This window comes from Lynx canadensis, chromosome A2 (genome assembly GCF_007474595.2).
Source record: "Lynx canadensis isolate LIC74 chromosome A2, mLynCan4.pri.v2, whole genome shotgun sequence".
Lineage (NCBI taxonomy): Eukaryota > Metazoa > Chordata > Mammalia > Carnivora > Felidae > Lynx > Lynx canadensis.
The window spans coordinates 13,731,217-13,753,120 of record NC_044304.2 but is presented as its reverse complement, the minus strand read 5'-3'; the positions used below and the strand labels follow the sequence as shown (position 1 = coordinate 13,753,120).

General features: G+C 61.2%; 2 protein-coding genes across 3 annotated transcripts; one reads left to right on the top strand and one right to left on the bottom strand.

The window, feature by feature from the left end:
- On the bottom strand, positions 1–5,077 carry TMEM59L (transmembrane protein 59 like). Of its 2 annotated transcripts, XM_030304839.1 has the most exons (8): positions 4,886–5,074; positions 3,759–3,915; positions 3,548–3,657; positions 2,250–2,402; positions 1,566–1,668; positions 1,125–1,242; positions 906–1,023; positions 1–655 (listed from the first exon to the last, which is right to left on the bottom strand). In XM_030304839.1, the coding sequence occupies exons 1-8, from the start codon at positions 5,048–5,050 to the stop codon at positions 527–529; spliced, it is 1,053 nt and encodes a 350-aa protein (XP_030160699.1). In that variant the 5' UTR covers positions 5,051–5,074; the 3' UTR covers positions 1–526. The 2 variants fall into 2 exon arrangements, with proteins under 2 accessions (XP_030160699.1, XP_030160702.1); XM_030304842.1 differs by lacking the exon at positions 2,250–2,402 and having other exon boundaries at positions 4,886–5,077.
- A 10,810-nt stretch (positions 5,078–15,887) lies between these two features.
- Positions 15,888–21,713, top strand: CRLF1 (cytokine receptor like factor 1). The gene is made up of 8 exons (XM_032592484.1): positions 15,888–16,230; positions 16,528–16,657; positions 16,832–17,001; positions 18,033–18,190; positions 18,268–18,436; positions 20,541–20,728; positions 20,842–20,884; positions 21,426–21,713. Exons 1-8 carry the CDS (start codon positions 15,888–15,890, stop codon positions 21,437–21,439), a joined length of 1,215 nt encoding a protein of 404 aa, XP_032448375.1. The 3' UTR covers positions 21,440–21,713.
- The last annotated feature ends 191 nt before the right edge of the window (positions 21,714–21,904 follow it).

The following is a 21,904-nucleotide window of genomic DNA, read 5'->3' as shown; positions in this document are numbered from 1 at the left end:
TCAGTCCAAAATATCTTTTATATACATGGTTTATTCCTCCCGACCCCCATGCTGCAACCCCAGTCTCAGCCGCCCTCCCAGCATGGAGCTGCCCACCACCTCCTCTCTCAGGGGCCTCCTCTCTTGGGACTGGATCTCCGGAGGTGAGGTGGGTAAAAGGAGGGGGCCCTAGCACAAGGTGGCTCCCCTGTGCCTTCAGCCCCCACCCTCCAAAAGGGGAGGAAAGAGGAAAGAGGAAGGCAGCACAGAACTGGGGCTCAAATACTCAAGAAGCTACAAGATAGAAGACAAAAGTAGCACACTCTGGGGAAGGGGGGGCAGGGAGGAACCAAGGCCAGATCCCACCCCCCTATTGGGGGCGTGGCAATCCCAGGGCCCGGAGGGGCAAGGAGTGGGACTGGGGAAAGAAGAAGGATCGGGGGTAGAGGAGCCCAAGGATGGTCCCACCCTGGCCTGGACTCCTGGGCACAGGGCAAGCGAGGCTCGCGGAGCCCCTGCACTTGGCAATGCATGGGTGGATGGACACCTACAGCTTGGTCAGGTCCAGCTTCAGCTTGTAGGGTGGGGGGCTGTCCCCAAAAGCATGCGACGGGGGAGGGTACAGGGGCCAGTCTGGCTCTACCATGAAGCCCTTGTGCTGCTCCAGGGTCAGGGGCTGCAGGGGGAGGAAGAGGGATGGAGGGAGGGCTAATGAGCTCCCACCCTGCCAAGGCTCCTTCCCACCCCTGATCTCAGGTCACCTCAACTATGGGTTGGCATCGTTCCCCCCATCTCATAAGGAAGTGAAGAAACTTGCCCAGTGTCACACAGCAAGTCAGGAGACCCTGCCTCCAGGGGAGAGTGGGTGGCCCGATTCAGGACCAGGCAGCAGTCCTTCTCCCACCCCTCCACTGGGCCCCGCCCACCTGAAACTTGAGGTGTTGGCCAGGGGCGGTCACCAGGGTGGAGCAGCTCAGCCACAGCATCACCAGCACAGAAAGGAAGAGGCAGCAGGCCAGGATCCAGCGAGGGAGCCCTGAGCGCCTGACCCACCCAGAAGGCACGCTCAGCGGTCCTAGTGGGGGTTTGGGAGACCCTCCCTTCCAGCTCCACTCCCATCCCACCCCCGGGGTCCTGTCACCCACCGGGACATGCAACTGAGGAAGTCGTTGTCCTGCAGCTCATCGGACTCCACCTTGGCCTTACTGCTGGTCTTGACTCGGATCTTGGCCTTCCTCACTTTGTCCAAGGGGCCTACAGGGTCTGAGACAGGTCTGCTCTTAGCAATTCCCAGACCTCCCCCAAGAGATCAAAGCAGCCATGGAGAGGAGAAAGGAAGCCAGGACCTAGGGCAATGGGTCATAGAGTCCTGGAATAGATCAGAACCCGGGAAAATGGACCATGGAACTCTAGGAGATGGAGCATGGAATCCTGGGAAACAGACTACAGAACCCTGAGAGATGGACCAAGCAATTCTAAGAGTTGAGAGACAGAAATCCCATTCCTAGAGGTTCATTTTCCAGGAGGATGCCTTATGGCAGTGGAGCTGCCTGTGGAAGGAGCATGCGTCTAGCCTCAGAACTTACCCACGTGTACCTCCAAGGCCTCAGGGTGGGATCCCCGCCAGGTCACCTCTACTCGCTGCAGACGGGCCCCTTCATGCCCCAGGTTCTCTACCACAGGCTGGGTCTGGGTCAAGAACAAGACAGCACAGAAGGGCCACTTAGAAAGTCACCACGTCAGCCCTGGGAAGCACATCTCTGGCCCATGAAGGCTACGTTGTCCCATGCCCAACTGGCACATCGTTCCACTGGGTGCAGGGAGGACACCCTTCTGTGGGGCTCTGGGCTGTGACATCAGGGATGTGGTTCCCTGCTATTGTGGGCATCTCAATGCATCTTGACCCCATCCTTTTTAGCTCCTGACCAAGCCAATAGAATCACAGGGATTGGCCGAGAGATGGTCACATGACCCAGCCAGGGCCAATCAAAGTAAGTCCCAATTTAGTTAAAACTTCAGAGAGGTTATAATCTAGAGCCTTGGGCATCTACCCAGCTATCAGGAGGGAAGAGCTTGCCTGGAAATGAAGCCACCACAGAAAAAAGCAGAGTCAAGGAGGCGAGTGAGACAGCGAACCCCTGAATCTAGCTGCGTCTGAACCTTGACCACCTGAGGACTTTGCATCCCATGAGCCAAGAACCAACGCATCCCACCTTCTTACCCTGATCACCCACCCACCGCGCTGGTGTGGCCCCTGCCAGACCCCTCACCTGGAACACCACCACCTTCCCATTGTCAGTCTGCAGGTAGTATGTCCAGGTGGAGGAGACGAAGCCCTGGGCCGAGTTGACAAGGTCATTGCAGAGGGTGGAAAACAAGTCCAGGAGCGAAAGGGCCCCACTTGGAGCTTCCAGGACCTTTCTCTGCCAAGGGAAGGCCCAAGGCACAGAAATGTCACCAAGGTAGGGCGTTCACCAATGGGAGGGGAGCTGGGAGAATTCACTATGATTGGAATTTGCTAAGTGGTTTGGGGCAACAGGGCTTCGTACAACGAACACAGGCCTTAGGAGCTGCATTTGGCCTCCTGTTGCCCTCGGAGAAGTGGATTGCCCTCTCTGAACCTTCAAATGGGGATCATTCTCTTCCCTCGTGGGGTTGTTATGAGAGTTCAGCTAGACAACGGTACAGCACAAGCGCCTAATGTGTAGTAGATGCTATTATTAAATTTGTCACCACCATCCTTCTTATTTTGACAGCATCAGCAGAGAATTCAGAATAGGAAGGAATCATAGTGCAGTGTGCTTTTATGAACAGTGAAGGCCTGGAGGGGGTGGAGGAAAATGGGTGAAGGGAGAAGAGCTTTCTGGGGAATCTCGGTCCATGGGTCTCTGGCTGTGATGAATGATGTCCTGTGCCTTAGTTTCCCCAGATATAGGGTTTCCTAGACTCACTTATGGACATGACAGGTGAGCAATTATTATTTCTCCCTGCAGTGGGGGTGGGGGGTTGCTCCTCCCTGAAACTCAGTTCTGAGCCCCCGCCCCCGTGACAGTGGCCACCTGTTCATCACAAGGAAGGTGCTCAGACCAGCACCTGGCATGTAGTAAGTGCTCGATAAAGTCAGCTCTAATAGCACAGAAGACGAGTGAGGGGAGAGGTGTTCATAAGCCTTGGTGGCACTGGCTTTAAATCCCATCTCGTACAGCCCTAACTGTATGAACTCGGGTAGTTGCTTCGCAGGCACGAAATGGGAGTGGCGCTGTCCCAGGTGCCTCTAGGTAGCCTGAGGAATTTGGGACAGGCTATGGCTGAGCCTGGATCAGGACAAATGACTGACACACCGTGGCTGTTTTCTTACTCCTCGTAAGGTGGTGGGAGGAGAGAGTACTTCCCATATCACAGAGGTGATAACTGAGGCTTGAGACCAGACTTGACTCCATCGAGGGCACCCGGTAAGCCCAGAATGGACTGCAGAGCCTGGGAGACTCTGGATATGAGTGCAGATTTGCAGGGAGGGGGCAGAGAAGAGTGGCGACAATCCCAGGGCCACAGGTGGGAGGGTGCCCACCTTCTGCTCTGGCTCAGGCTCGGGTTCAGGTTCCGGCTCCGGGTTCTGGCTCCAGCAACCCTCGCTGCAGGCCTGCTGCTCCGTCTCCTTCACATAGGCCTCCACACAGGCTGGGGGATGGGTTGGAGTGGGGAGGGGGCAGGAGGGGTGACTAAAGGCTGACCCTTCCCCCGCCACCCCTCCCCACCCTGGCCACCCAGCCAGGCCTCACCTGCTTCACACTCAGTCTGGGTGGCATTGGGCTTGGAGCTCCTGGCCACGAATCGGCAGATGGAGAAGAGGCGGCAGCCACGCTCACAAGCACTGATCAGGACAGCCCTGTCATACTCATATGGGGACTCCGTGGGGTCCTCCTCCTCAAGCTCTGCCTGGGAGAGGGGACACTGGGCTCAGGCCAGGGGGAGGGGCAGGAGGAGATCTGCACTGGAAGCACACGCTCAGAGCAGGAGATAGAAGATTTGTGGTCCTCTCCCTCCTCCTCCCCCCCCCCCAAATCCAGAGAGATTGAGGTGGGGAGAGGAAGGCTAAGAATATTAGTGGGGGTTCTTAGCTCTGAGGAAGAGAGAAGGGGAGGGAGCTTGAGAAGGGGGATGGACCGTGGAGGGCACTGGGTTTGGGCAATGGTTGTAAAATGCATAAGAGGGAGAGAAATGCCTTCCCCCCACCAAGGCTCCAGGGAGGAGGGCAGAGATTGAGGGGGATTCTCAGGCCTCAGGAAGGAGGGAGGAGGCTAAGAGGAGGAGGTTTTGTCGTATTTTCTGGCCTGGGAAAATGGAGATCCAGCTGGGCGGGGGGGGGGGGGGCGCCGAGGATGTGAATGAGGGCTGGTAGCTCTTGGGGGGGGGGAGGGGAGGGAGGAGGATGTGGAAGTCGCTTAGGTGGAGGAGGAGGAGGAGAAGAGGACCGTCAGGCCTGAGGGAGGTGGGGGATGGGCGCCCCGAGGGTCTTTGCGCAGCGGACTAAGACACCTCAGTCCCCCTCCCAGCCCCTCCTTTGGAGGGACCCCCCCCCAGCTCCGCATTCATCAGAGGGACTTGCATCTCCAAACCCTCCCTCATCAGAGGGACACCACCACCCCCCCCCAGCCCTTCCTCCGCGGGAGGTGCAACTCCCAAGCCCCATCGGAGGGACACCCGACCCCTGCGCTCGCCTCAACAGAAGAGACTCCAGCCCTTCCCTCACCAGAGGGACCCATCCCCATTGTGGAAGCCCCATTTCCGACTCCTTCCCCCTCCGAAGAACCCCCGTCTCGCGTTCCCGACGGTGGGAACCGCATCCCCAACCCCTCCCCCACCAGGGAGGTCTCGGGTCCTCCGGCCGGCGCCGCATGCGTTTCACCTGCGAGAGCTGCGGACCGGGATAGCGGTCGCGGCACCGCAGCTGGCAGCTCTGCGTGTCCCCGAGTTGCGGGGCGAAGGGGTCGCGGGCGGAAGGCGCGGGGGTGGCAGGTGGAGGCTGCAGCAGCAGCAGCAGCAGGAGCGGCATCAGCGCCACCGAAGCCATGGCCGTGCCGGGCGCGAGGGGCTCGGGGGACGCCGGCTCCTGGCAGGCACCGAGGATGCGGCGGCGGCGGCGGCGGCGGCGGCGGCGGCGGCGGGGACCGGGTCGCTGACGTCACCCGAGCGAGGCAGCCTGGGAAGGGGGGGCGGGGGATGCGGAGAACGGGCGGGGGGAGCTGCGCTGCGGCACCGTCGGGGAGCGGGTGGGGTGGGGCAGGTGGACCTCCTGTCCCATCTCGGGGGTGCCATGACACCTCCCTCGTATGCAGGCTGGAGAATCTCAGCCAGCGCTTTGGGGCCAAAAGGAAACAAACTGGGTGATGGGCTGGGGCGTCTCTGTTCGCCAGGGGATTCAGCGAGGGCCTCCCCAAGGAGGCAAAGTTTGAGCTGACCAAGCGGGGAGGGCAATCCAGGCAAAAGTAACTGAGAACCCGGAGGCGGGTAGGAGGGTGGTGGTGCTGAAGCCAGAGAGTGGAGGTGGAGGGACGTGAGGATCACAAGACTGGGTCGGTGAAGGCCTCGGGAAGGTCTGTGGCATCCAGTCCTTCGCCATCCAAGTGAGAGGGGTGGTAACTTTGTAACTGGTTTGCCTCTTGTAGGAAGCCTTTCCCGGCCCTTCAGGGTTCCCCCAGCCTCGCCCCCTCCTGGCCCAGCCCTGATCCACAGGCTTGGGGGATCTAGCACTCTCTCCCCCAGACTGGGAGCCTCTCGGCCCGGCGCTGAGTGAGAGGGGGGCACAGAGGTGCGTGTAGGTGCTGCTAAAATTCCTAATTCTTGTGGGGAAACTTGGGGCAAACAGGGACACTGCTGCCTTCCATAACTGCCACGCTCCAAGGTGACAGATTGAAACCCCCTGTATCTCGGTTTAAGAGGTCTCCCTAGCTCCCTAGCTCTCAGTCAGGCAGGGTAGTGTGGGCGCCCCTCTACGCTTCGGTCCCCTGCAAAGATGACCCCTCCGTCCCTCGCTAGCATGCCCGGTGCAGGTGCCTGCGGAGGTCGCGCAGCCGTCCACTTGGCTTCCATCAACGCTCCACCCCCACAGACGGGGCGGCAGCCACGCGGGGTCGGTGGGTCAAAGGGCGCCGCAGGTTCCGGCCGAGGAGGAAGGGACCCGGGGGGACCTGGCGCACCCCCTCCCCGGGCCGGCCGCGGCGCTTTCATCTCCGCGGCCTCGGCCGGCCCCCACGTGGCTTAATCAGGCGCGGCTGTGCCTGGCGGACCCTGAACATCTGGATCCCGGCGCGGCCCCTCCCCCGCCCCGCCCCTCCCGGGCTACGCCGCGGCGACCCTGCGGCAAGGGCCTCCAGCCCGCGGTTTCCGCGAAAGCGAGGGAACCCCGGGGCTAAACCCCCGCGCGTTGGGCCCTGTGCCTTGGGAAACAGCCATTGGTTAAGACTGATACTGTCCCCCGCCTCACAGGTGGGAAACTTGGGCCCCAGGACCCCTCGGCAGAGCTAGGATTCAAGCCCACACATGTCAATTCCAGAGCCCCGCGCGCTTAAACCTTCCACAGTTACTGTACTTCCATTCATTGCACACAAAGCCCCTCCCAGGTATGTTCTTGCAACAACCCTATAAGGAAGTGCCGGTAGCGTTGTCTAATTTACAGATGAGGAAACTGAGGCTCAGGGTGGGAAAAGGAGTGGGCCCAGATACAAGCGAGAGGAGCAAAGAGACGCGGGCCGAGGGTGGGGCATCAGGCAGAAGAGGCGTCACTTCAAGAGCAGCAGGAAAGAAGGACTCCCTGCATCCTTTTGGGGAAGGGGAAACTGAGGCCGGAGTGGTTGGGGAGCTGGCGTCGGTTGCCGGAGAAGAGCGAGAGGGCTTGGTTGCTGCCCACCCACCCCCCCTTTCCGCTCCACGAGGCCGCTGGGGGCGGGAGCGGAAGGAGGACTTGACCCTGGCCCCCCAGGTGAGCCCCCGCGCCCCTCCTGCCATTCCCGGGGGAGCAGGTCCAGGTGAGGGGCGGGAGGGCCGGCGGGCGGCCGGGGTCGGGTTTCAGGAAATCCGCCGACATTCCTTCGGGGCTTAAGAGGGAAAGTTGACTCGGCGCCGCCCCTCGCCCCCCCCCCACTTCCTACCCCCCGGGGCGGCCCGGCCGGGGGCGGCAGGCGCGGGGCGCTGCGGCGGGCCTGGGCGTGAATCAGCGGCGGGCCGGGCGTCCGGGAAGCGGCGGCCGAGGTCAGGGCGGGCATCGGACAAGCGCCCTTTGTCCCTTGCCGCCCTCACCACGACCCCGCTGACCCCCACCCCCAAGCTGGGTACAGGCTGAGGAGGAGGCACGGCACCGTGGCGCCGGCGCTTGCTGACGGTGGGGGGAGGAGGAGAAAGGGACCCAGCTGTCCGTCCCCCCCCCGCCCTCCCCCCCCCCCACACACACCGCAACTTTCTCCTCTTGGAACCCAGACATCCGAGGTTCTCCAGAGTGTCCAGGGGCCCTGACCTGGACCCAGGCAGCACTCCTGAGGCCCCACCTCCAATGCCTATGGGGTCTGAATTTTTAAAGTTCAGCGCACAAAGCTTTGAACCTAGGCATCCCAGCTACCCAGGCGCAAGCTCCAGGGTAGCAATGATAAAGCCCCGCCTTCTGCTGTCCCAACCTCCTATGTCCAGGTCCGGACCCTCACTGCCCCTGCCTCCTGGGAACACAGGCCTGGAACACAGGCTAATCCCATACTGAGGGCCCCTGAGCACTGGGGTCTCAGCGTGGGAGAAGCATCTCTGCTCTGCTCACTCCCACTGGCTCTGGGTTCCTCCGGGCCAGTGCTGTTACTGCTGCTTCCTCCCCAGTGTCCCCTCAATGCTCTTCAATTACATGGGGGGCTGGGGCTGGAGGGTCTTCCCCGACCTAATCCTTAGGTACAGAGTATGCAGACTAAGGAGGAGTCCTCCCCCGGCCCACGTGGGGCCCTCTCTCCATCTGCCCCCTCAGTACATTCCCAGACACCTTCAAGGACTTGGGTCAATATTTGCTAGAAGTGCCGTCAATGCTGGTTCCTCTTCCTTCGCAAAAGGCGGTGGATTGGGAAGGAAGGGGTTAAACCTCTGGGAGTGCCAGGGCTGGGAAGTGTGCACCCAGGGGTCAAGTCTCTTTCCTTAAAGTCAAAGGTAATGAAGTAAAAGTTACCCAGAGGGTAGAGGGCATGCTCCAGGGCAGGACTGGGCAGATGATCCCTACCCTTCTATTGGTAAGGACCAGAGAGGGATGGTACCAGTTTGGGTCACACAGCAAGTCAGGGTCCCAGCGTGGGACTCACTGAGACCCCAGGCATCATGATTCACTGGGACTGCGTTTTCTAGCCACTTAGAAGGACTGAAACTTCTCCATCCTTTCATTTTGCAAATATTCATTGAGCTCTTCTTCTGTGGCCCTCACTGGGCCCGGCATGAGGTCCTAATGGCTCTCAGGGCGTTCACAGTCTAAAGAAAATACGTCTCAAGAGAAAGACAATGTTCAAAGAGTTGTGTTACAAAGACAACTTGAAAAGGTGAAGGGGTAGAAGGGTGCCTTGTAAGGACGGGGGGGGGGGGGGGGGCGGATGCCCTCTGAGGTGACACTTGACCTGTGACCTGATGGAAGATAAGGTGCTAACTGTGTGTGTGTGGGGGGGGAGCTTTGGGAGGAATCGCATCCCTGTAGATGGAAGAGCAAATCTGTAAAGACCTGTGATAGCAACAAGCCTGATGTGTTTGGGGAAACAGGGCTGCAGTGGCTGGAGCGAAGTGAGGGAGAGGAAGGGGAAAAAGAGAGTGGAGGAGAGGAAGGGAGAGGAGGGGGGATAGGGTGGCTGGGCAGAGAAGACCTGCTTTGCTTCTTTTAAAAGCTCCTGCCTGCCGTGCAGACCAGGGCAGGAGGGTCACCGGGGAAGCCCAGGAGGAGGCCGAGCAGTATCCCAGAGGGAGATGGTGGGGCCTGGACCGGGATGGGGTGGGGAGAAGGGGTCAGAATCTCAGAATGGGGATGTGTTTTGGAATCAGAGCCAACAGGATTTGCTGATGGATTGGACGTGGGGGATGAGCGAAGGAGAGAGTTGTCACGCACGCCTCCAGGTCTCTGGCCTGAGCACCTGGGTGGATGGGGGAGCCTTTTCCCAAAACCCAGGAATGACTGGGGGAGGAGCAGAGATAGGGGGAGGGGATATCAAGATCTCACTCGAGAAGTCTTAAGTCCTCCTGGAGGGAGTCAAACTTTGCAGGGCAAAGATTGTGGGGGAGGGGTTGCGCCTATCCTGCAAACAATTCCAGTGACGAACTGCCAATGCCTCTTAACCATCTGGACCACCTGGCAGGTGGAACTCTGGCCCCTTTTTCAGAGGTGACAAACTGAGGCCTGGGGACCGTCTTTGCTACAAAAGAACATACCTCCAGTGCCAACGGCCGTGCCAAGGGCTTAGATTGTGGCACCTTCTGTAGCAATGCATTTTCTCACAGAAGACCTTAGGCTGTCTGAGAGCTACCCATTGTACAGAGGATAAAACTGAGGCCTGATTGCATCAGTGAACGGCAGTGTACTACTCCAGGGCTTTACTCTCTCATCAACCCACCCAGAATCCAGAATGTGCGTGTGCAGAGCCCCCAGGATCCTGTCCTCCAATCCTCTTTTCTGACAGTCTGGGGTCTGAGTTGGGGATCCAAGCAACAGGAGTGGAGGGTAGCTTTTGAGCAAACAAGGTGAGGACTCCTGAGCCACGCTCAGAAGCTTTTACCCCTCTGGATGGTTAGGGACATGGAGAGAGAAGGTCCAGGCCTCTAAGGGAACCCCTCTGTAAGGGAAGTTAGAGCCCTTTCTCTCTCTGGGCACACCGCTGGGGGCAGGGCTGAGACTCAAACCTCCGGGCTGGAGGTGTCCCTGGAACTCTCATCTCAAGCACCCCCTAAACCTCCGGAGAGGCCAGGAGCCCTTCTATCTTGGGCACTGCATCGGGTGCTGACCGACAGGAGGGGAGTGAGGCGCCCGGGCCAGGAGGGGTCCCGAAACCCAAGCAGTGGCCAAAAATAATAACACGGAGAAGGCGCAGAAAAAAAGGAAGACAAACTATGCGTCGCTCCGGGCAGCCGGCGTTACCTGGAGTCGGCGGGCGGCGGCCGCCGGAGCTATTACTCACTGCGTGGCGCACCCCACCCGCGGGCCGCTGAACTGATTTTTCCGTGGGGAGGGGTGTCAGTGAGTCGGGGTGGGCCTCCTCACCACTCTCCTCGTGGGTACCCTTCCCGTCCCGCTTGCGGGACCGGGGCAAATCCCCGTCCCCGCTCCCACCAGGTCCCATTTCTCCCAGTCTGTCCGCGCCGGAGCTCCCTCCTAAGGCCCCCAGAGCCCCCTGAGGAACCTCAGCCCTGTCCTGCGTGAAGGGGACAGCTGAGCCAGGGCAGGGCCGGGGACTCCGTCGGCTTCCAGCTTTTTCTCAGTCTTCCCTCCAGCAAAGCCTGGGACCGAGGCTGCGCGCGGAGGACCGAGGAGAGGCGGGATGAAGTGGGAGGCGGGGGGCACTGGGCCGAGAGCGGTGGGATCCGCGCGCCCAGGGCGTGGGGCCGGGGGGTACGACTCTTGGGCCCCTGGGGAAGAAGGAGGGGTGGAAATGGGAGCAGGCGGGGCTCAGGGACCACTCAGTGGGGGGGGCGGGGCTAAAAACCGGGGTGGGGGCCGAGGCAGGATGGGGGGGGAGGAGCGGGCCAGGGCTGGGGGCCGCAGGGGACACTTAAGGGGCAAAGGGCTGAGAGCAGGGTGCAGGGAAGTGGGCAGAGGTATGAAAACGGGGTTGGGGGCGCCAGGTCCCAGATTGGGGGTGGGGAGCCTGGAGCTGGCGGGGTTGGAAAGAGTTCTCAGGCTGGTAGGGGCTGAGCGGGGGCTTCCGGGCCGCGGGACAGGGCGCGCGCGGTGTGCGGCGGGGCGGAGGCCGGACGGGTGGGGCGCGCGGTGCCCGCGGGCGGGCGGGCGGGCGGCGGGGAGGCCGGTGCGGGGCCCGCCGCCCCCCCGGGGCCGGGCCGGGCCGGGGGCGGGGCCGGGCGGGGCCAGCGGCGCATTAGCGCCTTGTCAATTCGGCTGCTCAGACTTGCTCCGGCCTCCGCGCCCGCGCCCAGCGACGTGCGGGCTGCTTGGCCCGCGCCCTCCCGCGCCGGCCTCGAGCCCCGCGCCCGGCGCCCCGCGCCGCCGCCGCCGCCGCCCGCCGCCTCCTGCCGCGCGCCCCCGGCAGCGCCGGCCCCATGCCCGCCGGCCGCCCGGGCCCCGCCGCCCAATCCGCGCGGCGGCCGCCGCCGCTGCTGCCCCTACTGCTACTCTGCGTCCTCGGGGCGCCGAGAGCCGGATCAGGAGCCCGTGAGTACCCGGCGTCCTGTTCCCTTCTTCCCGCCTGGGCCGAGAGCGTGCGCCCCGGGGGCAGCTGCGGGGGGAGGGGGGCGCGGGCGCCACCTGGACGGCCCGGGAACAAAGGAAGGCGCCCCCGGCGCGGCCCTCGGGGCGCCCTCACCTGCGGGGCGCACGGCGCCGCAGCCCCCCGGCCAGAGGGTCTGGCTTCCACGCCCTAGGCCTTCTTACCTGGGCCGCCCGGCCGGGGACACCCGGCTCTGCCCTGGGGGTCGGGGGTGCCGCGGCCTGGGACTCGCTGAACTCCAGGACGCGGCGGGTGCACGCAACAGCGCCCGTGGACTCGGAGCCGTGGAGACCGAGGGGCACCGCTCCCAGTCAGGGGCGCACGCGGTAGGCGCGTTGGGTGCTGGCTCCGGGCGCCCCCCCCTCCCCGAGTGGAGGGATGAGCCCCGCGAGGAAGGCGGGGCGGCGGGAGGGGGGCCGCTCTGGCCGCCTGGCGCGCGGCCCGGGGTCCCCGGGGACGCGCCTCTCCGCGGGCCGGCGCCGCCGCCGCCGCCCTCCCCTAGCGGGACCCCGCGCTCGGGGGTCCGCGGAGTCCCAGCCACCGGCGGGCTCGGAACCATTCCTGGCCAGGCTGCGCGGGGCTGAGAGTCTCCACCGAGAGAAATCTTTGTGAGCGAGTGGGTGAGAGTGAGAGGGAGCGAGTCCGGGCACCAGTGGCCCAGCCTTGGTGGTGGTGGTGTTGGGGGGGGGGGGAGGGCAACAGGGAAGACCCCCGCCCTGTCAGGAGCTCCTGGCCCCCGGCACTCTCTGTCCCCCCCATCTAGAAGCACACCCCCTCCAGGACACCGTCTCTACATCCAGACCCTCTCTGGGACACACCCAGAGACACACAAAGACACACTGGCTTGTGGCCCGTCACCCTCGCCCTCAGATGAGCGCACACTGCAGCCCAGATGCACATTCGCACACCATCGGGGCGCGCACACACACATTCCATCCCTGACACACACACATTCGTGGTCACACACATTCCTCCGGGGGAGGCAACACAGGGGTATACACGCAGGCACAGCCTGCCCTGGACGTTCCCAGTCGTTCCATGCACCCCATCCAGGCGCGCGGGTCGCTGGGGGCCGCACACACTGCTCCCCAGGTCATCCCACGCTACACAGAGCCATTTGCAAGCTTCCTGTGGTGCTCTTCCAGAAAGGACGGGGTCTGGGCACCCCCTGGGGACACTTGCTGAAAGCCCCGCATGCCCAAGGTGCCTGGGCAGGTGAGGGGCTGACCCAGGCCCTCCCGGGTTCCCTGGCAACTCTGCTCTAGGCCGTGAGCAGTGCCTGTAAGTGCCACTGTTAGTGGCTGGCTTTGTTTCCCAGTCCGCAGAGCAGCAGGCAAAGGTGGTGGTGGTTGGGGGGATTGTTGTGCGTGTGTTTTTTCCTTTAAGAGGGAAGAAATTAAATAAAAGATTCTCACACCTCAGCAATATGTTTCTACTTACGGTGTGTCTTAGCACCTGACCAGCAGGCGGGTGGGTCGTAAAGTGTCTGCAGGTACCAGCGGGACAGGAGATGGGGACCCCTGTCGGGACCCCGGGATGGAGGCCACCCTCCTGCCTTGCTTGCAGAGAATCTCACACTTTTCCCTTTTAAAACACATGGTGTTCCTTTTTAATAACGGCAGTGGCTCCAGATTGGGAAGGGAGAAGGAAAAAACTTTTAAAGGCCCCAGCTCTGTGTGAAAGGCAGGGAGGCAGGGAGCAAGGGGAGGGGGGTGGTTGTCCAAAAGCTTAGCTCAGGGATATGCTTTGGGGAGCCTTCAAGGAGGCCCCCCAAACCAGGCAAGGGCCCCTACGACCTTCGTGGGCTGTTCCCAGCTGCTTTGCCTGGACTGAAATGTGTGCGTCCAGGTCCCAAGCGCCTTGGCCCATTGTTTGGGGAGACCTGAAGGGAGCTGGGAGCCAGCTGGGACCTCAGAACTGGGACGGGCTGTAATCCCCATAGTTCCTAGGTGCTGCAGTGTGCTGGGCCCTCTGGACATCATGATCTCATCTCATTAATCTCCCCAACAGGTAGAACGTATTTTCCTCCCATTTTATGGAGGAGGAAACTGAGAACAGGAGAGGGGAAGCCAATTGCTCAGGTGCTCCAGCTGGGATTGGCACCGACGTCCCAGGAGAAGTCCTCATTCTGACCTTTTCTGGTGGAACTTGGGGGGGGGGGGACTGGCCTGTCCAGGCCCGCCTGGCCTTGCCCTCTCGCCCTGTCCCCCGCCCAGCCCCAGGAGGGCAGCTGCAGCTGCTGGCAGGCAGGCCACGCCAGCCCAGGCCAGGCGGGTGTGGCAGAGGGGCAGTGCCCCCCAGCCAAGACCCCCCAGAGAGCCCCTTCCTGGCTAAGACGATGCTGGTGGGTGGGGGGCAGGAGGGGCGTGACCTACCCCCAAACGGTTGAGAGTGGGCCTGGGGTCCAGGCAGGCCTGGCCGTGCCTCCCACCCTGGTGGGGGGGCCCAGGCAGGAAGCGGTGGGTGGGCCGGGGCAGAGACGCTGGCACGCCCGAGTTCATGCCGAAGGAATTCCGAATTAGCGGGCGGCTGGCTGCCTGGGACCTCCGGGGCGGCCCCCTGGCCCCCGCCCCCGGCCGCCCCCGCCTCCTCGGCTCTGGCCCGCTCAGCCGGCTTCTTCGCACGGACGCTGAGACCTCCGGCGAGCCCTGGGCCAAGCCCCAAACGCAACTGTGATCCCAGGCTCCAGCAAGAAATGGCCCTCAAGCCAAGTTTGCCCCGGAAAACCGTCAGGGCCAGCAGGGAGAACCACGTCCACCCCACCTCGCCCATCTGAGGCAGTGAGGGCCAGCAAAGGGCAGCCGCTGGCATTCAGGGTGCCTCCCAAGGGGCCAGGATCACCCTGTCCTTGGCTGCCATCTTAGGGAAGCTGGGCTACCCCCACCCCGCTGCCCCCCTGCAGTCCCTTTTTACAGCTGCCTGGGAATCCTTTTAAAATGTAAATCTTCCCCTGTTAGGAACCCTGGAATAATCCCTCCCTGCAGGTCTGGCACTGCTGACCTCCCAGACCTCATTCCCCACCACTCCTGCCCCAGGACCTTTGCACTTGCTGCTCCCACTGCCTGGACACTCTCTCCCAGATGTTTTCTTGGTTACTTCAACTTTATTCAGGTCTCAGCTCAAATGCCTCATCAGATAGGTCTCCTGGGGGTGTGCTTCACTTTCTCCCTTATTTATTCTTAGATATCTATGTGTACTTTTTCCTGTTGCTCCCTTGGATTCAAGGCCCACAAGGGCAGGAATATTGAGTATCTTGGTCACCATTGTGCCCTCAGCTCCTGGCAAACTGTAGATGTTCCATGCATGCATGCATGCATGCATGAACAAATGAGTGAATGAGTCCTCACAACTGCTCTTGGTGGAGGGAGCGGCGCCTTCCCAGAGGCTCAAAGAAATAAAGTGAATGGGCCAAGCTTCCACAGTCAGCTGGGGGCATTTGAACCCAGGTCAGCCTGGCTTAAACATCCCGCAGGGTTGTCCTTTAAGACAATATTTTCACTCCTCTCAAACATGTGGTTTATACCACAATGCCCGTTTTCCAGATGGGGAGACTGAGGCTCAGAGAGGGGGATCAGGGTCTTGGACTGCGCAGCCTCTCACCCTTATCTGGACCTTGGTTTCTCCTTGGATAAAAACAGACTCTTCTTAGGTTCTAACCCCAGCAGTAGACAGGAGGGAGGACATCAACCATGGTATCCCCGAGACCCTTGTGCCCAGCACCCAGTTCCACACAATCCTGTTTAGGAAGTCACTTTCCATCTGATCTTCCCAATGGCCCTAGGGATCATGAGCTTTCTTGCTCCCGTCTTGCAGATTAGGAAAAATGAGTTGAAGGAAAGAACAATGAGAGCCAGTCCCTTTGGATGGGGGTTGGGGGCCTAGAGTTTGCCCCAGCCTCCTTCAGTTTCAGCAGCACGGAGCGACAAATCTGGGTTTCAGTAGCATGCTGTTCTCTCATTCAATGACTTTGGGCAAGAGCTGATGACTCAGAGCCTCAGTTTTTTCACCTGTAAGATTACCAGGATTCTAGTAGGAGTCAGTACACTTTTTTAGAAGTGTCTCCCTCCCCCCACCCCCAAAGACATACCTACTATGCGTGTGCCTGTAGGGATATCAATCTTTTACTTCTAATTGCCAAAAATGAAATAAAGAAAAGAAAAGTAAAGAAAAGGCGAGAAAAAGAATGTAATAGTTGTCAGAACTATGTGCGAAGCCAAATTTACTTGAGTCTGAATGGGCGTTTATGCCTGAGTTTTGTGACCGCTCCCAGAGCCTTGGGCACGTCCGTGAAGACGCGGCTTGGAAGGACCTGAGTTGTGGAATCACAACGGTCCTGAGGCTAAATCTTGGCTTTGCCGCCAACCTTGGGCTGGTCACTTGGCCTAACTGAACCTCAGTTTCCTTATCTGTGCAATGGGAGACAAAAATAAACAGCTCATTTGTAGGATTGCCATGAGTCCAGAAGTCCTAAGCATGGTGGGGGGCTCAGGGCAACTCCATCTCACGCCTGACGGGCACTCCTCTCTGACCCCAGACACGGCTGTCATCAGCCCCCAGGACCCCACGCTCCTCATCGGCTCCTCCCTGCAGGCCACATGCTCAGTGCACGGGGACCCGTCAGGCGCCACAGCTGAGGGCCTCTACTGGACCCTCAACGGACGCCGCCTAGCCCCCGAGCTCTCCCGTGTGCTCAACGCCTCCACCCTGGCCCTCGCCCTGGCCAACCTCAACGGATCCAGGCAGCAGTCAGGCGACAACCTCGTGTGCCACGCTCGTGACGGCAGCATCCTGGCTGGCTCCTGTCTCTATGTTGGCTGTAAGCGGGCCCCCAGGATATCCACGGGCAACTCCTGGGAGAGGGGCATGCATCACGGGCCCTCTGGCCCAGGACTGAACAGTGGGCATGCTGGCTGAGAGGCAGGGACTTCTGGGCGTGGGCATGAGAGCCTGGAACCCCCGAACCTGTCCCCAGGAGGTTCCAGGCGGACAGCCTTGCCAACAGCCACTCTGGTCACCCTCCTTCTACTCCAGGATGGGGGCCCAGCTGGTGGCTAGGAACCTCACCTATCCAGGGCTGGTCCAGACCCTCAGTCCCCTGCACCCCCTTCCCCAGTGCCCCCAGAGAAACCCTTCAACATCAGCTGCTGGTCCAAGAACATGAAGGACCTGACATGCCGCTGGACGCCGGGAGCCCATGGGGAAACCTTCCTCCACACCAACTACTCTCTCAAGTACAAGCTGAGGTTGGTGGTGGTGGTGGCCCTTGGGTGACGTGTGTTCCAGCCTGGCTGTGAGGTCTTGGCAAAGCCCACCCTCTCCAAGCCGGGTGTCCCTTCTGCCCTCCGGGGCTGCCATGGGGAGGTCTGGGGGGTCTGAAGAGACTCTCCTGTGTCCTCACACCCCCTCCTGCCCTGCAGGTGGTACGGGCAGGACAACACGTGTGAGGAGTACCACACGGTAGGGCCTCATTCCTGCCACATCCCCAAGGACCTGGCTCTCTTTACGCCCTATGAGATCTGGGTAGAGGCCACCAACCGGCTGGGCTCGGCCCGCTCCGATGTGCTCACCCTGGACATCCTGGATGTGGGTGAGCCCCCCCACCCTGGCTCCTAGGCCCACGAGGGAGCCTGCACCTCCTCTCTCTCGGCTCAGCTCATGGCTGAGGCTCCAGCTCCGACCCTGGCTGGGGCCGGGAGGAACCAGGCATCCACCCATCGGTCCCCAGTCCCCTAAAGCAGCCAGGATACCCCCACTCTGTGGAGAACACCTGGCCTGGCTGCCTCCCCCTCGGCAGCCCAGGTGTGCAGGAGGGGGCCCCGGGGGAGCTGGGAGGGGGCGCCCAGGTCGGGAGGCGCCCCAGGAAGCCTCAGCCTGGAGCTGGGGGGGGGGGTGCGCAGGCGGGAGGCAGGAAACGGATGATCTGCGAGCAGAATTGGGCCTAATCTAATTAGGGTGTTTCTCAGCCCCTAGCAGGCCTGTGCCTTAACCCTTTCAGACCCTCACTAAGGCCTCAGGGGGAGAGGCCAGACCTCTCTGCTGCCCACAGGGCTCCCAGAAGGATCCCCAGAAGGCTAGTAGCCATCCCCCACCCCAGTCGGCTTCCTGCCTTGCTTCCTCAAGTCCTGAAGGTGCAGTGGGCAGGTTCTGAGCCTCAGTCTTCCCTCTGCACCAGGAAGGCTGTCATTTGAAAACTTTTGTAAAGAAAGAAGGTCCAGAGGTGCAGGTGGGCAGTGGAGGGGGGGGGGGTGGGGTGAGGTCAGGAGGAGCTTCCCAGGGGTCTGGCAGCTCATGGCCCCCTGGCCTCCTGGGCATAATAATAACAATAGCATCAGCCAGGCAGCGTCTGCTTTTACATAGTTCCCTGAAGATAGGATTATGTTTCTCCTGTCACAGATAATAAGGGTGATAACAGCTAACATTAATTGAGTGCTTCTAGGTGCTGAGTGTTTCCCAAATATTATCTAATGTAATCCACCCGTCCTGAAAGGGCGAGGGGGGGTGGGGAGAGGGCAGAACCCAGGCAGGTGCCACCAAAGCCCTGTGCGCTGAGATTTGAGCCCACACGGGGCCAGCCCGGTTCTGGGACAGCTGAGTGATTAAGCCCCGCCCGCCCCACAGTGACCACCGACCCCCCACCCGATGTGCACGTGAGCCGAGTTGGGGGCCTGGAGGACCAGCTGAGCGTACGCTGGGTTTCCCCGCCGGCCCTCAAGGACTTCCTCTTCCAAGCCAAGTACCAAATCCGCTACCGAGTGGAGGACAGCGTGGATTGGAAGGTGCCTGACACCCCCACCCCACCCCCACCCCTTGCGCCTCCCCCGCCCCCGGCCTCTGACCCTGCCACTGCCGCCAGGTGGTGGACGATGTGAGCAACCAAACCTCCTGCCGCCTGGCCGGCCTGAAGCCAGGCACAGTCTACTTCGTACAAGTGCGCTGCAATCCCTTTGGCATCTACGGCTCCAAGAAGGCAGGGATCTGGAGCGAGTGGAGCCACCCCACGGCCGCCTCCACCCCTCGCAGTGGTGAGCACCCTAGCAGGGCTGGGTGGTCAGGAGACTTCTCCCAAAGCAGCGAGAGCCTCTGTTTCTTTGTTTCCTCCGAGAGAGCAGAGGTCTCAAGTTGGTGGCTCCTGGGGCCAAATGTGGCCCTTGGATCCATTTTCTTTGACCTGTCATTTGGGGTGGGGGTGGGGGTGGGGGAATTTGACCTACTTGCACACATTTAAAGACAGGAAGTTTTAACACCAATATCTTAGGTTTCCTGGACAGATTAATTGTCTAGGAAATGTTGGGGTGCCTGGCTGGCGGAGCTGGAAGAGCATGAGACTCTTGATCTCAGGGTTGTGAGTTCAAGCCCCACGTTGGGTTTAGAGAGTACTTAAAGATAAAATCTTGAAAAAAGAAAATGTAACAGGACACAGACAGAGTTGCCCCACAGCCCCCATCAGCAGAGGTGGCCCCTTCACTCAGGGCCCTCACTCTCTACTGGCCCCATCCCCACCAGGCCCATTTTGCCCATCTGTACCCCCTCCCTAATCCCTAAAGGCAAGTGAGTTTGAAACCTCTGCTTCTGAGGCTGATCAGCTACCAACTCTCCCTCTAAGGGGCCTTGGTTTCCCCTTCTGATCAAGGTAGGGGAATGGGGACCATCAGGGGCCCGAGTCTGACTTCCCTTGCCATCTGGGGCTTCTCTAAGCCCATGAGCCTCCATTCTCTTTGCGAAATGGTACGAAATATGTTACGTGAAATGTCTGCCCTCAGCTTTTCCATCTGGAAAGTGGGGACAATAATCATACCCACCTCAGGCTATTGTTAGGGTTAGATGAGGTAATCCAAGAAAGTGCACTCGCGTGGTGGGCGCCATCTAAGTGTTTGCAAGTGGTACTTACTATGGTTCCCGTCTCCTGCGCCCCCATCGTTTCACCCCAAGGGAGCCTCCTCTTCTCAGGTGAGGACACAGAGGCCCTAGGAGGTCCAGCCAGCCCCCAAGGTCACACAGGGATCTGAATTCAGTTTCCTTGAAGTCCAGGTCCATCCTCGTGGGATGATGGGAAAACTGAGGCCCAGAGGGTGTTTCAAAGCGGGGCTGGGGGTGGGGGGCAGAGCCAGGCTCCAGCCAGTTCCCCAGCCCCCATCCTGGGCCCCTCCAGGTTCTGGGGGTGGGCGGGAGTGAACACGGCCGGGAGGGGCCTGCGCCTTGGCCCCTGCTCGTGCCCAGCACCTGCGATTCTTGCACGGGAGCCAGCAGGCGGCTGCGTCCGCTGGAGAGGCTAGGGAGGCCGGGGGAGGCCAGCAGGGGCGGTGGGGGCCGTGGCCGTGCCAGGGCCTGTCAGCGGGTTCCCGGCGTTATTTATGACGTGAGGCCGATGTCCTTATCTGCCGGCCTGCTAGGGGCTGGCTGCGGCCGGCAGCTGGACAGACAGGCCGGCCTCCCACCTGGCCCTCCCAGCCCACTCCCCATCCCACTGGCTCCTTCTCTCAGGCCTGTCCTGGGGACCGTCCCTCCCCCTGGCCCCCTTGGGGTCTCGTCTCACTGTCTCCCTCCATCCCTCTGTCACTCTCTTCCCCTGTATCTCTCTGCATTTCTGCCTTTTTTGGTTTCCGTGTCCCTACATCCCCACATCCCCGTCTCTGCCCACTCCAGTCCTCTCTTGACCTTGCCCTTTTCTGTCCCTCTGCATTTGCTGTCCCCTGTTGCTCTGGCCCTCCCGACATCTCCCTGTCTCTCCTTGTCTCCATCTTTCCATCTCTGCCTCTCTTTCTCCAGCTGTCTCTCTCTCTCTCTCTCTCTTTCTCTGTCCCCTGCTCGGTGTCTGAGTCTCATCTCATCTGGCCCTGGCTTCGCTCCTTCTCCCCCTCCCTTCCACTCACACCTGGCTCAGGCCACGGGAATCAGTTTCCTGGAGGAGACATGAAGGAAGACCTTCTCCTTCCCCTGCCTCCTACCTCCTCGGGGGCTCAGCTGGGCTGCTGTGCTGGGTGGTAGACAGGACCCGGTCCCGGAGAAACCGGGAGGGAGGCGCCCAAGGGCAACACGGTCCCACCAAGGCGCGGAACCTCCCTCTGCTGCCCTCGCGCGCCCTCTGGCGGGCGCGTCGTGACGCTGCGGCTCCTCCCCCCACATCAGAGCGCCCGGGCCCGGGCGGCGGGGCGTGCGAGCCGCGGGGCGGCGAGCCGAGCTCGGGGCCGGTGCGGCGCGAGCTCAAGCAGTTCCTGGGCTGGCTCAAGAAGCACGCGTACTGCTCGAACCTGAGCTTCCGCCTCTACGACCAGTGGCGAGCCTGGATGCAGAAGTCACACAAGACCCGCAACCAGGTAGGAAGGAGGGACCCGCGGGCGAGGGATGGAGTGGTGGGGGCTGGGAGGGAATCGGGCTGGGGAGGTAGGTCCGCAGCCCCCAGACACTGCCTCCTTCCTTCCAAGCACAGGACGAGGGGATCCTGCCCTCGGGCAGACGGGGCACGACGAGAGGTAAGGGGGGCCCACCCCAGCTGCCTGGGTGGGTGGGCGGGCAAGGGAGGGAGACAAGGGCCCCTCCTGGTGGCCACAGGTCCGTGGGCCCCCCACCCTCAGCCTTAGAGTTGCTGAGATGGAATCCCTTCCTCCATGTCTTATTCATCGGCATTTACTTAACACCTAGTGATTACCTAGTCCTGTGGCCTTTAGCCTAGTAAAAGCATCTGACCCCGGAAAACGTCCAAAGTGGAATGTCATCTTCAAGAATGAACATACTCACCCCAGTTAGCAATATATGAGCACCTACTGCATGCTCGCCCTGTGCCAAGTGCTTTACCCACGGGACACCCTTTGGGACGAACAGATAGTCTTCTCAAATGGGGAAACCAAGGCCCTGAAAGGGGCAGTACCCTACTCAAGGTCACCAAGCTGAAAGTGGCAGGGCCCCGACCTGAACTGGGGCCTCCTCAACTGCTCTGTAATTGGCAGAGTACCCTTGGAGGGTACTGGCCCCTCCCAGGCTCCCTGCTTAGCTTGGCTTCCCCTCTGCCTGCAGGTCCTGCCAGATAAGCTCTAGGGACTGGGGCCACCCTCCCTGCTGCGTGGAGACCTGGGGGCTGCACCCAGACTGGGGGCTAACTCTGTACCCTCACCTCAGGGCACCGAGCACCCTCAGCAGGAGCTGGGGTGGGTGTTCTGAGGGTCACAACATCCTTGACCTCCATGTGAGGCCACTCTTGGGTGCAACTCCAGTGGGGGTGTGTGTGAGGATTGGCTAAGCTGCCCAGAACCCCTGCCAGGGCTGGGGGTGAAGAGGGGTCATTATTCCCCCACCCCCACCTCATCCAGGACCCCTGCAAAGAATCTTTTTAAATAAACAAGCTATTTAGGTGCCCTGATTGTGAAGATGTTTGGGGCTCGATTGGCCCAGGGTAGGGGCTGTGGGGTTTAGGGGAAGCACGAGGAATCCTAATGACCCACCCTATGGGCTTGGAATCTTTGCCTCCCAGAATTTCAGACTCTGTCTCCAGGATG

Excerpts from the sequence above, each read along its gene's own strand:
- TMEM59L (XM_030304839.1), bottom strand. The coding sequence starts at position 5,050 with ATGGCTTCGGTGGCGCTGATGCCGCTCCTGCTGCTGCTGCTGCTGCAG. Across the intron at positions 3,658-3,758 it reads CCAGACTGAGTGTGAAGCAG|CCTGTGTGGAGGCCTATGTG; the intron begins GTGAGGCCTGGC and ends CCCATCCCCCAG. Across the intron at positions 1,024-1,124 it reads TTCCTCAGTTGCATGTCCCG|GCGCTCAGGGCTCCCTCGCT; the intron begins GTGGGTGACAGG and ends TGGGTGGGTCAG.
- CRLF1 (XM_032592484.1), top strand. The coding sequence starts at position 15,888 with ATGGTGGGGGGCTCAGGGCAACTCCATCTCACGCCTGACGGGCACTCC. Across the intron at positions 16,658-16,831 it reads TCTCTCAAGTACAAGCTGAG|GTGGTACGGGCAGGACAACA; the intron begins GTTGGTGGTGGT and ends CCTGCCCTGCAG. Across the intron at positions 18,437-20,540 it reads CGCCTCCACCCCTCGCAGTG|AGCGCCCGGGCCCGGGCGGC; the intron begins GTGAGCACCCTA and ends CCCCCACATCAG.